Genomic DNA, 16,556 nt, shown 5'->3' on the forward strand with positions numbered 1-16,556 from the left:
CTTTCTTTGTCATTAGGTATCTAATTGCAGCATGATCAGTATGAATAGTAACTTTTGAATCAACAATATAAGATCTAAATTTATCACAAGCAAAGACTACAACTAATAATTCTTTTTCAGTTGTAGCATAATTTCTTTGAGCAGCATCAAGAGTTTTACTAGCATAATGAATAACATTCAGCTTTTTATCTACTCGCTGTCCAAGAACGGCGCCTACGAAAATCACTAGCATCGCACATAATCTCAAAGGGTAAGTTCCAATCAGGAGGTTCAACTATAGGAGCAGTTGTTAAGGCTTTCTTAAGAGTTTCAAAAGCTTCCTTACAATCATCATCAAAAACAAATGGTACATCTTTTTGAAGAAGATTAGTAAGAGGCTTTGAAATCTTGGAGAAATCTTTAATAAATCTCCTATAAAACCCAGCATGACCAAGAACACTACGAATACCTTTAACATCCCTCGGATAGGGCATCTTCTCAATTGCTTCAACTTTAGCTCTATCAACTTCAATACCTCTCTCAGAAATTTTATGTCCCAATACAATTCCTTCATTAACCATAAAGTGGCATTTCTCCCAATTAAGAACAAGGTTAGTTTCTTCACATCTCTGCAAAACTTTATCAAGGTTTCGCAAACAACTATCAAAAGAATTCCCATAGACGGAAAAATCATCCATGAATACCTCTACAATACTTTCACAAAAACCATGAAAAATAGCAGACATGCATCTTTGAAAAGTAGCAGGAGCATTACATAAACCAAAAGGCATGCGTCTATAAGCATAAGTTCCATAGGGACGGTAAAAGTGGTTTTCTCTTGATCTTTAGCTTTAATGACAATTTGTGAAAACCCAGAATAACCATCAAGAAAACAAAAATGAGTATTTTTAGACAATCTTTCTAACATTTGATCAATAAATGGTAAAGGGTAATGATCTTTCTTAGTAACTTTATTAACTTTTCGAAAATCAATGCACATTCTATACCCTACAACTACTCTTTGAGGGATGAGCCCATCATTATCATTAGGCACAACAGTCATTCCTCCTTTCTTTGGAACGCAATGTACAGGACTAACCCATCTACTATCAGCAATAGGATATATAATACCAGCTTCAAGAAGTCGTAATACCTCATTTCTTACCACTTCCTTCATCTTCGGAATTAGACGACGCTGATGTTCAACAACAGGCTTTGCATCATCTTCCATATTAATAGCATGTTGGCAAATAGAAGGAGAAATCCCCTTCAAATCATCAAGAGTGTAGCCAATAGCTCCTCGGTGCTTCTTCAATATTTCCAATAACCTTTCTTCCTCAATCTTTGAAAGCTTAGAACTAATAATAACAGGATATATTTTCTTATCATCAATATGAGCATATTTAAGATTATCAGGCAAAGGCTTTAAATCAAAAACAGGATCTTCCTTTGGTGGAGGTGTTGTACCCAAATCTTCCACCGGTAAATCATGCTTGAGAATAGGTTGGCGAAGAAAAATTTCCTCAAGCTCATCTCTTTCTTTCCTAAAAGATTCACTCTCGCTATCCTCCAAATGTTGCTGCAAAGGATTATTAGGAACAAGAACAATAGATGCACATTGCTCCATTTTAAGATCATTACTAGGCAAGTCAGCTTTATAAGGAGTTTTAGTAAATTTAGAGAAGTTAAACTCATAAGATTCACCAGCAAATTTAGTCAAAATTTTCTCTTTCTTGCAATCTATAATAGCTCCACAAGTATTTAGAAAAGGTCTACCGAAAATAATAGGACAATAATCACTAGCGTGAGAACCAAGTACCAAAAAGTCAGCAGGATATTTAATCTTACCGCATAAAACTTCCACATCTCGAACAATACCAATTGGAGAAATAGTTTCTCTATTAGCCAGCTGAATAACCACATCAATATCTTCAAGTTCACAAGAATCAATTTCGTGCATAATCTCCGTGTAAAGCTCATACGGAATAGCACTAACACTTGCACCAATATCACATAATCCATAATAGCAATGATCACCAATTCTAACAGATAGCATAGGAACACTAGCTTGTTTGGGTTTATTAGGATGTGAAACAATATTAGAAGCATCTTCAGAAAATAATATGACCATCCTCCACATTTTCAGTCACAAGATCTTTAATTATTGCAACTTGAGGTTCAACTTTTATTTGTTCTTCAGGTTCTACAGGTTTCTTTTCACTTTTATGAACCGCACTATTTATAACAGAGTACTCCTTCATTTTAGCAGGGAAAGGAGTTTTTTCAATATAAGCTTCAGGAATAACATGATCAGCAGTTTCAACTACAACACATTTATTAATAGATGAATCAATTTTATCTTTATACGGTTCATGGTACTTATCAAAATTCCTCTTTGGCAATTCATAATGAGAGGCAAAAGCTTTATAAAGATTTGCAGCAACTTGAGAATCAAGACCATATGTAGCACTCATATCACGAAATTTATCAGTATCCATAAAAGCTTCAATGCATTTATAATCATAAATTATACCTGATTCTCTATCCTTGTCGTTCTCCCATCCTTCAGTATTTTCTTGGATCCGATCAAGAAGATCCCTTTTAAACTCTTCTTTGTTGCGTGTAAATGATCCAGAACAAGAAGTATCCAGCAAGGTCTTGTCTTGAAAAGAAAGTCTTGCATAGAAATTATCAATAATAACATTACCAGGAAGCTCATGAATGGGGCATTTGAGCATTAAAGACTTCAATCTCCCCCAAGCTTGGGCAATACTCTCTCCATCATGAGGCCAAAAATTATATATGCGATTCCGATCCTTGTGAATTTCACTTGGAGGATAGAACTTAGAATAAAACCGGGGCACAATATCATTCCATTCAAGAGAATCCCCATTATCCAGTAATTTATACCAATGTGCCGCCTTACCGGACAGCGATAAAGAGAATAGTTTCTTCCTCACTTCATCCATAGCAATACCTGCACATTTGAATAACCCGCATAATTCATGCAAAAACAGTAAATGATCACCGGGATGGACAGTTCCATCCCCTTCATAGCGGTTATCCATAACACGTTCAATAATTTTCATAGGTATTTTATATGGTATCACTTCCTCACCTGGCGCCTCATCCACTACCGTTGCAGTAGTAGTAGATTTCCCAAATAAAAATTGAAGAGAAGATCTCTCCATAATGACTTATAGCAGCAGGCAGAAATAAAATCAGCACAACAGTAAAGGTCTTCCTTACCAATTCCACTTACCAATAGCGCTTCACTCCCCGGCAACGGCGCCAGAAAATAGTGATGCAAGACCCAAAAGTATAGGGGGTGTATCGTAGTATCTTCGATAAGTAAGAATGTCGATCCCAACGAGGAGCAGAAGGTGTTGACAAGCAGTTTCGATGAAGGATTCACTGTAAATGCTCACAGACAAGTATTCAGGGGGTTTTGATGTAACAGTTGAATAAAGTACGAGTAAGTAAAGTGCGAGAGTAATAATTGCAGCGAGTGGCCCAATCCTTTTTAGCACAAAGGACAAGCCGGTTTGTTTACTTATAATGACCAAGCGTTCTCGAGGACACACGGGATTTTAGTCTAGTGCTTTCGCTACATACGGCTAAATAATCTTCATTGTTATGATAAGTGTTGTGTGGGTGAACCTATGCTAATGTACCGCCCTTCCTAGGACTAATACATACTTGTGATTATACCCCTTGCAAGCATCCGCAACTACAAGAAAGTAATTAAGAATAAATCTAACCACAGCCTTAAACTACGAGATCTGCGATCCCTCCTGCATCGATATACCAACGGGGGTTCAGGTTTCTGTCACTCCGGCAACCCCGCAATTAGCAAACGAATACAAGATGCATTCCCCTAGGCCCATAAATGGTGAAGTGTCATGTAGTCGACGTTCACATAACACCACTAGAAGAATAACACCACAACTTAAATATCACACCATTGAATATTACTCATCCATAGTTCACTACTAACATTTAGACTTCACCCATGTCCTCAAGAACTAAACGAACTACTCACGAGACATCATACGGAACATGATCAGAGGTGATATGATGATGAATAACAATCTGAACATAAACTTGGTTCAATGGTTTCACTCAATAGCATCAACAACAAGTAGAAATCGATACCGGGAGAGTTTCCCCTATCAAACAATCAAGATCAAACCCAAATTGCTACGACGGTGACGAGGTGCTGCGGAGGAGATGGCGGTGATGATGGTGGAGATGATGATGATGGTGATGGCGATGATGTCCAGCTCGATGACGGTGACGATGGCGTCGATTTCCCCCTCCCGGAGGGAATTTCCCCAGTTCACCGCCGGGAGAGCTCTTTCTCTCTCTGGTGTTCTCCGCCCCGCAGAGGCGTGTAACTCTTCGTGAGGAACCCTACGTGGCTTAGGTCTTCGGGACGAAGGGTTTCGCGAAGAAAAGGAGGCGAAAGGGGTCGTGGGCCCCCAGACCACATGGCGGCGCGGCCAGGGCATGGGCCGCGCCGCCCTAGGGTGTGGGCCCACCCTGGGTCCTCCTGGTCCCTCCTTCTGGCTTCCTCCGTTATCTTGAAAAATAGGATTTTTGGTATAATTTCCTCCAACAGTTGATCTTCCGAAATATTGCATTCTGACGGTGCTTTTTGCAGCAGAATCCTGGCTCCGGTGCTTGATCCTCCAATAATGATGAAACATGCAAAATAGATGAAATAACATAAGTATTGTGTCTCAATATGAAATATATCAATGAATAACAGCAAATTATGATATAAAATAGTGATGCAAATTGGACGTATCATCTTGCTCCACAAGAGGACCACAATATCATTATCAATAAAGACGGCGAAACCCATCTTGCCAAGGGCGGAAACGGAAAATAAATTGTAACCAAGGGTTTTGACAAGCATGACATCCACAAGAGTAATGTTGTGTGCAACCACAACCTTGCCAAAACCCAATACCTCGGATGTAGAATTATCGCCAAAGGAGACGGTGATATCATTTATGTTAGGCCTCAACTCCTTGACGAGGTTCTTGCCGCCGGTCATATGACTTGTACATCCACTATCAAGTACCCATTTTGAACCTCCGGCGGCATAGTCCTACATGAGATCAATTCTTGGATTTAGGTACCCATTTCTCAATGGGTCCTCTTTTGTTAGCAACAAGGGTCTTTGGGACCCAAATAGACCAAGCAATATAACCATCATAAGGTCCAACATATTTTGCATAAACATCACCATAATAATCTTTAAATAAAACATAGTGAGGGTTAACAATTCCCGCATCATCATCATTTATGGTGTTGCCCTTGGAGGCTTCACCATTAGTGATGGCTTTCTTCTTCTCTTGTGTGGGCTTGGCCTTTTGCTTGTTTGTCTTCTTTACCTTGGCACCGAAACCAAGGCCCTCCTTCCCATTGTTTGATCTTTGCTTACTCAAGAGATCATTCAACGAAAGTTTACTTTGGGGAGAGGAGGCCTTAGCAAGTTCATCCTTCAACCTAGCATTTTCCTCAATAACATTTGCGTGATCACATGAAGGAGTAGAGGTACTAGGTATGTCATATGAATCGAGCCTAATTTGAAGTTGCTCATAAGACTTGGAGAGGAGAGAGTATTCACTCTTCAAGGCTTTGTGTGCCTTGTCTAGATCTCTCACAAGTTTCTCATGATCAACACCAAATTTGGCCTTTTCCTTTGAAAGCACTTTAGACTTAGCTCTAGCAAGATCCCTAGCCTTAGTGAGCTTGTTAATTTTATCTTGAGGATCTTCAAGAGTTTCTAGCCTCTCCTCAAGAGAAGCTATAGTTTCTTGACTTTCCTCAAGAGCATTTTTAAGAGCATGGATTTCAAGAGAGTCTTCTCTTTCTATTTGACCCTTTTTCTCAAGAAGATCATTTTGTTGAGCAATACGAACCATGAGGTTTGAAACATGCTTTTTGGTGTTACCTTGTAGGTTGAGAATGAAATCATCAAACTCTAGCATTTCTTGTTTCACTTTTAGACTAGCATCATCAACCCCTAGATCACTAGATATGTTAGGCATAGAGGGGTTAGGGGATGATACCTCGGAGGATTTAGCCATGAGGCAACTTTCTTCCTCCACATGAATGACCTCATTGGGGGATTCACTTGGTGATGAAGGGTTAGTGGAGAGGGAGGCAAGAGCGACCAATCCATTAGAGGTTGCATCTTCTTCATCATCAACATCATCTCCGGAGGTATACTCTTCTTGAGTTGATAGCACAATGGATGTGTCCAAGGAGGACCTTGCCATGAAGCAATGTGCATTCTTGATATGAGGATTCTCATTGGGAGAGTCGAAGAGAGATGAAGAGGGAATGTTGGTGGTGACGATGGCGGCCAATTCCTTTGAGCTTTCTTCATCTTCCTCACTACTAGAGCTTCCCACTTCATCGGAAGAATATTCTTCCCTTGTTACTAGCACAACTCTTGAGGGCCTCTTGCCCTTCTTGGTCTTGTTGTTGTAGAATTTCTTGTTGGGGGCTTTTGAATATTTGCCCTTTGAGTCTTTGCTCTTGTCCTTGGGAATGAGCCTCCCATTATGAAGCTCTCTATTCTCATAGGGGCATTCGGCAATGAAGTGGCGCTTGTCATCACAATTGTAGCATGATCTTGTCTTTGGACCAAAGCTAGTGAACCCACTTTTGTTGTTTCTCTTGATGTTGTCTTCCTTGGCCTTGGATGGATCAATCCAAAAAGACTTTGCATGGAAGGCCATGTGATCATGGTAGTGGCATTGCAAATCTTCCGGATAGGACATGCTCCAAGATGCTCTATAAGATTCTTGAGGAATCACTTCTTCAACGGAGTTGACCGCCAAGGCAAGGTTGGAACCTTTTGACATTCCAAGAGCTCGATTGCGAGAATCATGAGAGGTTTCCTCAAGCACCTTGAGAGCTTGCATCTCGTGCACGACTTGTTGAGAGGTGAGAGAGGAATAGCATTCCCTCCCCACAAGAGTCTTGACATCAATGGGTACAAATGGCATCATGCATTCAATGTACTTCTCCTTGATCCATGAGTCATTGATGTGGGTGGCACCAATAAGCCGGAAGGCATCGGCAACGGTGAGAAGTCTTCCATACATGACTTCATGATCTTCATCCGGTAGCCTCATGAACCCTTCGGCTTTATTCTTAAGAGCATTGTACTTGTTCCTCCTTGTGCTCTCACTTCCAATGCAACTAGCGGCCAATCCATCCCAAGCTTCCTTGGCGGTGGTGTAGTTCCGAACACGATGCAAGTCCTTTGTCCCCACACTAGTTTGAATCATGTGCAAGGCGGTGTTGTTGAGTTGACTATCAACCGCTTCTCTTCTAGTCAACTTGTCGGGGTTGTATGGCTTGAAGCCTTCCAAGATGATTCTCCAAAGTTCATTGGAGGCACTGCAAACATGAGAGCGGAACTCAAATTGCCAAGTATCGAAATTATCAATAGAAAATTTAGGTGGGTCGCCCCGAATGTTCAAATGGGGATGGGGAACCGGTATATCGGGAGATAGAAAAGGTGGAGGTACTCGATTGTAGCTCTCACCCCCACTAGTTCCCCTAGGAGATGCAATGGGAGATTTGATAGTGTTTAAGTTATCACCTTCCACGGGTTTGGTAGATGGGGGTAATACCGACGCATCTCCCTCATCTAACGTACCCGTGTCCTTTACCTCTACAATGGGAGCCTTGGGAAGGACCGGAGCCAAAAGCTCGGCAATCATCTTTTTCATGCTTTCCATTTGGGCTTCCATGGAGGACTTCAACGAATTGAAGTCTTCCATGGAGACCGTCTTGGCGGCTCCTTCCGAGGGCTCCTCGTCCGGCATACTCTTAGGCGGTTAAGCCCGAAATAAGAGCCGAGGCTCTGATACCAATTGAACGGATCGTATGCCGCACCTAGAGGGGGGGGGGGGTGAATAGGTGCTAACCAATTTTTAGTTCTTTTTCAATTTAGGCTTGACACAAAGGTAAATTCTCTAGATATGCAACTAAGTGAATTTACCTATATGACAAGGTTATCAACTACGCAAGATATATAAGATAGAATGGGATAGAGGTAACCGAGAGTGAAGCACGCGATGACACAGAGATGATTCCCATAGTTCCCTTCCTTTGCAAGAAGGTATGTCTACGTTTGGAGGAGTGTGGTTGCTACGCAAGCCAAACCAACAGCCACAAAGGCTTCACTCAGATCTCCTGTGAGCAACGCCACGAAGGCCTAGCCCACTTCCACTAAGGGATTTCCTCGAGGCGGAAACCGGGCCTTTACAAGGTTCTTGGGGCACACATCCACAACTGAATTGGAGGCTCCCAAATCTGTAACAATACAACAATCAACAACAACACATCAACACAAATCAACTAGGGAACCAAATAGGAACACTAGCATGAGATCCCTCAAACAAATGAGGGGGAAATGAAAACGCTTCGGTGAGGATGTAGATCGGTGTCTTCTCCTTCGAATCTCCAAAGATCAAGAGCTTTGGTTGGGGGAGGAAGGAGATCTTGCAAATCTTGTGTTCTTGAGGTGGCTCTAATGGTGGTGAAGCTTGGCAGATTTTTCTTGCAATGATTGAGCAACTTGTCCCTTTGGAGGAGAAAGCTATTTATATGGGTGGAGCTTTCAGATCTGACCGTTGGGACGAATTTCACTTATACCGGAAGTTCCGGCAAGGATGGCCGGAAGTTCCGGCTTCCACCGGAAGTACTGGCCACACGGGCCGGAACTTCCGCCTTCGATAAAATACCTGCAAGACAAAAGAAGGGGCGGAACTTGGGCGGAACTTCCGGTGACCGGAAGTTCCGGCCAAGTTCCGGAAATTCGAGGAAACGTTACGGGACTATACTGAGCCACAAATACCGATTTCCGGAACTTGCCCGGAAGTTGGGCGGAAGTTCGGCGGAACTTCCGGCCAACTCCACCGGAACTTCCGGTCAGGAATAGAAGAGCAGAGCCAGAACTGCGCTGAGAAGCATCTGCTGAGCAAGCCAGGGCGGAACTTCCGCCTGATAGGGCCGGAACTTCCGCCAGACAAAGAAAACCTGCAGAACTTCAGAACAGCAATACCAATTCACCGATCCAACATGATTTTTGATAGCTTGTACCTGTCTACATCAACATACATAAATATATACCTAGTGTTGACATCAAACACACAAAACCCAAAAGGGCGGGAAATGTTCTATCACTCTCTTGCAGTCACCATCGTCCGAGATGCCAAACCACCCCTATGGCTCCGACAAAGATGACATGGTGTGTCGCGCCACTGTATCCACTTGAGGAAGTATGAGCAATTTTGGAGAAGTCAAGCCAGATCCGATCTCGGAAGCACGAACAGCTCCTTAGAAGCTGGTTGAGATCCAGTTGAGGGAGGTTGCGCAACGTCGTAGAAGGGCCAGCAAGATCCAAACAGGCAGCGACGAAGAACTCCATGCATGGAAGCCAAGCCAGACCCAATCGAGGAAGGCTAAACGACTTGGTAAAAGCTGGGCGGGCGGGACTAGGTCAAGGAGCGGAGAAACGAAGTATCACCTAATTGTTTGTTTTTTCCCTTTTTTGTTTCTTTATTTACTAGTCATGTATATTAGCATGTGTTATTTTCTCGATTTAATTTATTCTGCGAAAACTTACCAATTTTATAGATCATCAAACTCATTAGTTATATGGCCATTTTGACCTGCCAAGATTTTCGTGGAGGAGATCTGAGCCGAAACCCAACACACACCAAATATGTCGATGATATTTTCTTGACTTTGACCATCTTTAACATATCAGAAAAGATTAGCCAAGCCCCTGCCATAAAGCATGTCGAGTCAGGTCACGTATCCAATCAGCCGGTCAAGCAGAGGAGTAAAAAGATTCACATCTTTTTTTTTTGAGAGCAAAAAGAGGAAAACCAAACAAGTGAATGACCCATCAACTATCATCGCTCCTCCCCAGAAGCCCATACCCACCTGCCGCTTCCTCACCCACTGTCTCCTACATGCGGGCCCCACGTCGCCCGGTCCCACTGGCAGTGTCACGGGTCGTGTGTACCCGTCCTCTCGTCGGAAACCACGCGCCGATGGGGTCCCACTTCCCACTGCACGTGGGCCCCACCACCCCCCACCCAGGCCTAGAAATAGGGAGCAGAGAGAAGGAGGAGCCCGGCCCGCCCACAGTCCGTTCCGAAATCCAAATTTCAAAAACCTCCGCCCAATCCCCAATTCCACCCGCCGCCGCCGCCGCCGCCGGACGAGATGCCGGACCTGCCGTGCGACGGGGACGGGGTGTGCATGGCGTGCCGCGCCGCGGCGCCCGCCGAGGTCGACCTGCTGCACTGCACCACCTGCGCCACGCCCTGGCACTCGCCGTGCCTCTCCCGCCCGCCCGCGCTCGCCGACGCCGCCGCCTGGGACTGCCCCGACTGCTCCGGCGACGCCGCCCCCTCCCTCGCCCCCGCGCCCTCCCTCGCCGCCGCCGGCGGCGCCGCGGGGGACATGCTGGCCGCCATCCGCAGGATCGAGGCCGACCCCGCGCTCTCCGACCACGACAAGGCGCGCGCGCGCCAGGAGATCCTCGGCGGCGCCGCGCAGCGGAAGGCGGCCGCCGAGCAGGAGGACGAGGATGGGGACGACGACGACGACGAGGACCCGCTCGTCAAGAGGTTCTCCTGCACCTTCTGCATGAAGCTCCCCGACCGCCCCGTCACCGTAAGCCCTTCAGATCCCCCCCACACCCCCGCGTCAGTCTTATTATTTTTCGAGGATCGTCAGTCATATTGTTAATCCGCCGCTATGCTATTCTGCAATATGTATCTGGGTTACGGATCTATTCGCTCACGCCCTGTTTCTACGGTTCCGTCATGATCTGCTCCTCTGTGCTTGTCATAATGGTTAGATCTGACCGTCAGATGCGCCTGGGTTTTGCAGTAATGATCTTCATTTCTGCTCCAAGATTTATTTATTGTACTAACAGATTGATATGTGCTTCAAAAGTAATCGGCTGTGCGCCCCATCCGCGTGTTATTATTTTACTTGTCGTGGCTACATCGTTTATCTGGGCATGCTTGTCTGTAGTAAGATGGTAACACATCGTGTCTGTTTCAGAGAAAGCCTAAAATACCAATCAATCTATCTGTATGGCCAACTGAACCATCCAGGGTTTACACTTGGTCCAGCCTTGTTCTTCTGAATCATGGTTCAGGATATGCTAGTCCAGTCTTTATGAGTGGTGCTTGCATTCTTTGTTCCAGTGTATTTCCTCTGTTGCATTTCTGTTTTGACAGCGTTCACTTGTCCTGCTGTAGCCTCAAGATATGTAATGTGAAGTCTGTTCATATTTTTTTTTTCTGATGAGCCTGGAGTGATTTCCTTGAAGCAGGAACATGGCTTTCCTTTTTAGCATACTCATGCTTTCCTTTTCTTGCCTATGGAAATGGTTTCATGAATTTTTTTTTTCACAGTGCATTACTGCAGTCCACAATGCAACTAGACTATAAATAAAAGGGTAAAAGCACGGATGGGTTTCCTTTTGTAAGAGAAATTGATGGTATTCAAGTCAGTGCAGCCATTTCTGCATTTACATCATTGCATTTTGTTATGCAAAGAATCCAGTTTCCTGTACAGACATAAACCTTCTATTTTCTTCAGTGCTTGCTATCCTTTATTTTCTTTCCTGGCTACTATATTCTTCAAAACTAGCTCATGCATGGCAAAATTTCTTACATGTTCACACAAACATTTTATCCGAACAAGGATGATTCCTTTTGAGTATAATCTGTCAATCCCGATTGCCTTTTCTGCTTGTTTGATGATATGTTATGTTTGAACATCTTCCAGCATTCCTTATAGATTCTTATTCTATCTAGGAAATAAATACTCTAGTCAGAATAGCATACCCCTGCTACTATTTTGTGACTCATTTATTGAACAATTTTTTAGTGATGTTTGTCATAACGACATTTTACATTCGTGCAGACACCATGTGGCCATAACTTCTGCCTGAAATGCTTTGAAAAGTGGATTCATAGTGGAAAAAGGACGTGTGGAAAATGTCGGGGACCTATCCCATCCAAGATGGCAGAACAGCCAAGGATTAATGCAGCATTAGTTACAGCTATCCGTATGGCTAGGACTAAGAAGAATGCTAAGTCAGCTGGCTCGGCAAATGCATATCATTACATAAGAAATGAAGCTAGACCCGATGCAGCTTTTACAACTGACAGGGCAAAGAGGGCTGGCAAAGCGAATGCTGCCAGTGGTCAGATATTTGTGACTACTGCACCTGATCATTTTGGCCCCATTCTTGCAAAAAACGACCCAAGAAGGAATACTGGTGTTCTAGTTGGGGAAACCTGGGAAGATCGCCTTGAGTGTCGGCAATGGGGTGCTCATTTACCTCACGTAGCTGGTATTGCTGGCCAGTCCACACATGGTGCTCAGTCAGTAGCACTCTCAGGAGGTTACATAGATGATGAGGACCATGGAGAATGGTTTCTGTATACCGGAAGGTTTGCTAGTTTAACCACTCTCTATTCTTTTACTTTCGTGTCTGATCCTAGATATGAGCACTTATCATTTCTGTAAAATAATTTGTACCAACAGTGGCGGAAGAGATCTTAGTGGGAACAAGAGAACAAACAAGGAGCAATCTTCAGATCAGAAGTTTGAAAGTTATAATGCTGCTTTGCGTCTTAGTTGCTTGAAGGGTTACCCTGTTAGGGTTGTACGGTATGCTTCTTTTTGGCCATGCTCATTGGCTCAAATATCAGTATTTGATATGTAGATGCATTGTAGTATAAATGCCATTAGCTCTACAGTGTTAATGGTGCTCATTGTTAATTTCTTTACCTTGATTTATCTTTCATTATTTGTTACTCCCTCTTTATGATAGTATAGTGTAAACTAATTTTGTCCTATGTTGAAATTTGTTAACTTTAACCAATTTTATTGAAAAATTTATCAACATCTGCAATACCAAATCGGAACCATTAGATTCATCATGGATTATATTTTCATACTTTTCCTATAATCTTGGTCAAACTGTGCAAAATTGGACCTAGGAGAAATCTAATATCCACTACATTTTAAAATGGAGGGAGAGTGCATATTGTTACAGTTAAGGAGCTCATCTACTATTCGGCTGATATTTTGTCCATCATATTGTCTCACTTGTGAACTTATGCTTGACTACATTGTTTGAAAAAGGTCCCACAAAGAGAAGCGTTCTTCATATGCTCCTGAGGAAAAAGGTGTGCGGTATGATGGAATTTACAGAATTGAGAAATGTTGGAGGAAGATCGGTGCTCAGGTAATTTTATATTCTGTACACAGGCAGCACTGTTGCTCTCTACTTTGTGTAACTGAACTTTTAGTGGAAGCTTAAGATATATTCTTCTGATTTTTGTTTTAGGGTACTTACAAGGTCTGCAGGTATCTCTTTGTGCGCTGTGACAACGAGCCAGCTCCTTGGACCAGGTTTGACAAATTGATTATCTTTTTTGTATTTGGGCTGGGGTATGCTTTTGTGTTAAAAAATAACCCGCATCGCTTACACCGATATGCTGTGCTATTTGGTTTAAAGTGATCTTCATGGTGACCGGCCAAGACCACTGCCCAAGATTAAGGAGCTGCAACGTGCAACTGACATCACTGAGAGGAAAGAATCTCCTTCATGGGACTATGATGTATGTGAACATGTCTTTTTCTTCTTTCATTACCACGACTGATCTATATTCGACTGTAACCTCTCATTATCACTGTACTAAAATGTCACAACTGATGCATATCTGTTTTTAACAGGAGAAAGCAGGCTGGAAGTGGGTGAAGGATCCACCAATCAGCAAGAAGCCTGTCCAATCAGGGAACCCTGTATCTGACAAGGAGATCAGGAAGTACCAAAGGCAAGCCCGTATGTCCGTGGCTGAAAGGCTGCTGAAAGGTAGTTTTTGTCGCGACGTCTTGTTTTGGCTTAGAAAAATTGGAATCTACTCCAAGCGGTTCTCTAATTACCTTGTTATATACGCAGAGTTTGGGTGTTCCATTTGCCGCAACGTGATAAAAGAACCAATGACCACTCCCTGTGCCCACAACTTCTGCAAGATGTGTCTGCTTGGATCATTTGAAGACAAGGCTTCTATGAGGGAGAGAAGCAGGGGTGGCCGCACTCTACGGGCGCAGAAGATTGTGAAGAAGTGCCCTTTGTGCCCCACTGACATCTGTGACTTCATGGAGAACCCACAGGTACAATTAATTAAACCCAAGTTTGTTAAAGCGTGATGCTACTTCTAAAGTATGTTTGCTGATGTTATTTTTATTATATTTGTCCTGTAGATCAACAGGGAGATGATGGAATTTATTGAGTCTCTGCAAAGCCAGGCCGCCGAGGATGCCAAAGTCGCGGAGGAATCTGGTGAGGAGAATGAGGATGCTCTGGAGAAGGAGGATGGTGACGACAGCAGCTTGAATGAGGAGGAGAATGACGGTCCTGAGAAGAAGACTGAAGATCTTGGAGAACAGGATGCTGATGTTAAGAAGTTGGTCAAGATTGTGGTCACGAGCAAGGAAGAAATTGTCAAGAAGGGTCGGAAGCGCAAAGGAGACGACGAGGAAGGCAAGGATGAGATGAAGACCAAGATTGCCGCTGCTGATGCAGCTGAAGAGGATGCTGTGAAGAAACAGGAGGCGGAGAAGGGTAGTGCTGAAAACAAGGAGGGAGAAGGTGCCCAGCAGCAGGTTCAGAAGAAGCGCAAGGGGCGCGGCGCCGAGACAGCGACCACCGCCACAGCTGGCGGCGGGAAAAGGAAGAAGATTGGTCACGCTGCAGCTGCAGCTGAAGAGAAGATCGTCAGATCTGCCACTGTAGGTGGCAGTCCTGCTGCTGCCAGCAGCCCTCGCAGGTCGGTGAGGGGCGGTGTCAAGGGTACTGGTGAGGCTGATGGTAGCCCTGCTTCCAGGACCAGGAGCCGCGCCAAGGCGGTCGGCAGTGGCAACTGAAGCCCGCCTGAGGCGGATGAGGAGTCCTGAGGCTACTGCCACCATTGATGATGAAGAAGGCAGAAGCCACAGACCTCAGTTCTTCGAGGTCAGGCTCCGATTTTTGGCTGGTTGGTTGCGTATGATATATAACCTATATATATGTATTTAGACTGCTTGTTGCGTCTCTTTGTATGGGAGATAGGCAGATTGAACTGGAGCTAGATTGCTGCCAATCCTTTTGGGTGAAACAAAACCTTGTAGTCAAATTGAGTACCCCTGCATATTGGTTCTGGATGTTGGTACTGTTAGTGATGGTCAAAACTATTTACGACTGCTGGTTGTAGTAGTTAATCTATGCTGTTGCATCTGGTTGGTTGCTCCTGATGCTCCTACAGTTTGTTCTTTGCTGCTGCTGCTGCATCTCAAAATATTCTTTAGCATTTTCTGGTCAACAAATATGGTTTCTAAAATAGTTTTATCATGGAAAATTTGTGCAAATTCAGTGTGAATTGTATGCATCTCAGCAAGCTTGTTGAATATTTTATGTTTTCTCGGAAATCTTAGCATCTGGCCAAGGTACGCTAAGCATGTCCAGATGTGTTCATTGTCATCTCTTTTGGTTTCCCTCCCAAGTTCAGCATCGTATCAGACAGGTAGACAGCTGGTCTCTCAGCTGACTGACGGAAACCCCACATGCCAACTATATCTACACGCCCAAGTTTTGTGGTTCTCTAAACAGTCTTGGCATCTTTCATCAAGTTTATTTGTTTTTGAAAAAAATCATATACGGAAACTGCATCTTGAAGTTCCATGCCTCTTAGCATTTTTGTTTCTTCAAAGTTTGCATAGACTACTATATAGCAGATAATTTTTTGGAAAATTTAGGCGTGGTTTGTTACCAAATCCACAATTTATGGGGCTGGTTGCTGCAATACATAGACTCCTTATGTGGGTAGTTGAATGACTCTTGAACTCAAGCAAATTTTGCCTACAGCACCAGAGCCTCTGGGCGGATAGGGGCTTTGCCGAAGCCCTCCTAGTGAAGCGAAACAGTTTCGTGTTAATTGTCCTTGAAAATGCAGTTTGTTCGCCCTACTTGAAAGGATCATAGTGTTCGCCCAAACTGTGTTCTCGTGGATGTCCATCTAATGAAATCTCCGGTATATTCATCTTAGAAATTCAAAGTAGTAAATATGATCGACCAGCAGTTTAACTGAGTAAGGGCTCACTGGAGACACGCACGTTGCGCCGTGCGGGTACTTTCACTTTTTTTTTTCTGTCAAATTTGCACACACGATGTGTGTGTCTTATCTTGTCTTCCCTTTGCTTTAATTGATCAAACGATGGTGTAACCGAGTCTTGTCTGCTTAAATTCATCGAAAAGTTTGATCCTTTTCTCGGAAGAGTGAAGACATTGTGCTTTGATCTGACACAGACACGCTCCTCAGCTCCTGCTTTGTTTGTTTACACTAAACCAAGTACAAATGACACATAGTTTTGTTCTGCTAACCATTGATTCCAATAACTACATGAGAAAGTTTACCAAGAGACCATGACTGCCAAGGAGCTGGAGTGGGAATGGGAGTGGG

At 43.7% G+C, this 16,556-nt stretch overlaps 1 protein-coding gene across 1 annotated transcript; it reads left to right on the plus strand.

The window, feature by feature from the left end:
• Nucleotides 1-10,163: 10,163 nt before the first annotated feature.
• LOC127314716 (E3 ubiquitin-protein ligase ORTHRUS 2) lies at nt 10,164-15,371 on the plus strand. Its single transcript, XM_051345234.2, has 9 exons — nt 10,164-10,701; nt 11,968-12,500; nt 12,595-12,720; nt 13,198-13,300; nt 13,403-13,467; nt 13,574-13,676; nt 13,792-13,930; nt 14,018-14,232; nt 14,323-15,371. The coding sequence occupies exons 1-9, from the start codon at nt 10,249-10,251 to the stop codon at nt 14,983-14,985; spliced, it is 2,400 nt and encodes a 799-aa protein (XP_051201194.1). The 5' UTR covers nt 10,164-10,248; the 3' UTR covers nt 14,986-15,371.
• Nucleotides 15,372-16,556: the final 1,185 nt, after the last annotated feature.

This window comes from Lolium perenne, chromosome 7, assembly GCF_019359855.2.
Source record: "Lolium perenne isolate Kyuss_39 chromosome 7, Kyuss_2.0, whole genome shotgun sequence".
Taxonomy (NCBI): Eukaryota; Viridiplantae; Streptophyta; class Magnoliopsida; order Poales; family Poaceae; genus Lolium; species Lolium perenne.

Excerpts from the sequence above, each read along its gene's own strand:
- LOC127314716 (XM_051345234.2), top strand. The coding sequence starts at position 10,249 with ATGCCGGACCTGCCGTGCGACGGGGACGGGGTGTGCATGGCGTGCCGC. Across the intron at positions 10,702-11,967 it reads TCCCCGACCGCCCCGTCACC|ACACCATGTGGCCATAACTT; the intron begins GTAAGCCCTTCA and ends ACATTCGTGCAG. Across the intron at positions 14,233-14,322 it reads ACTTCATGGAGAACCCACAG|ATCAACAGGGAGATGATGGA; the intron begins GTACAATTAATT and ends TTTGTCCTGTAG.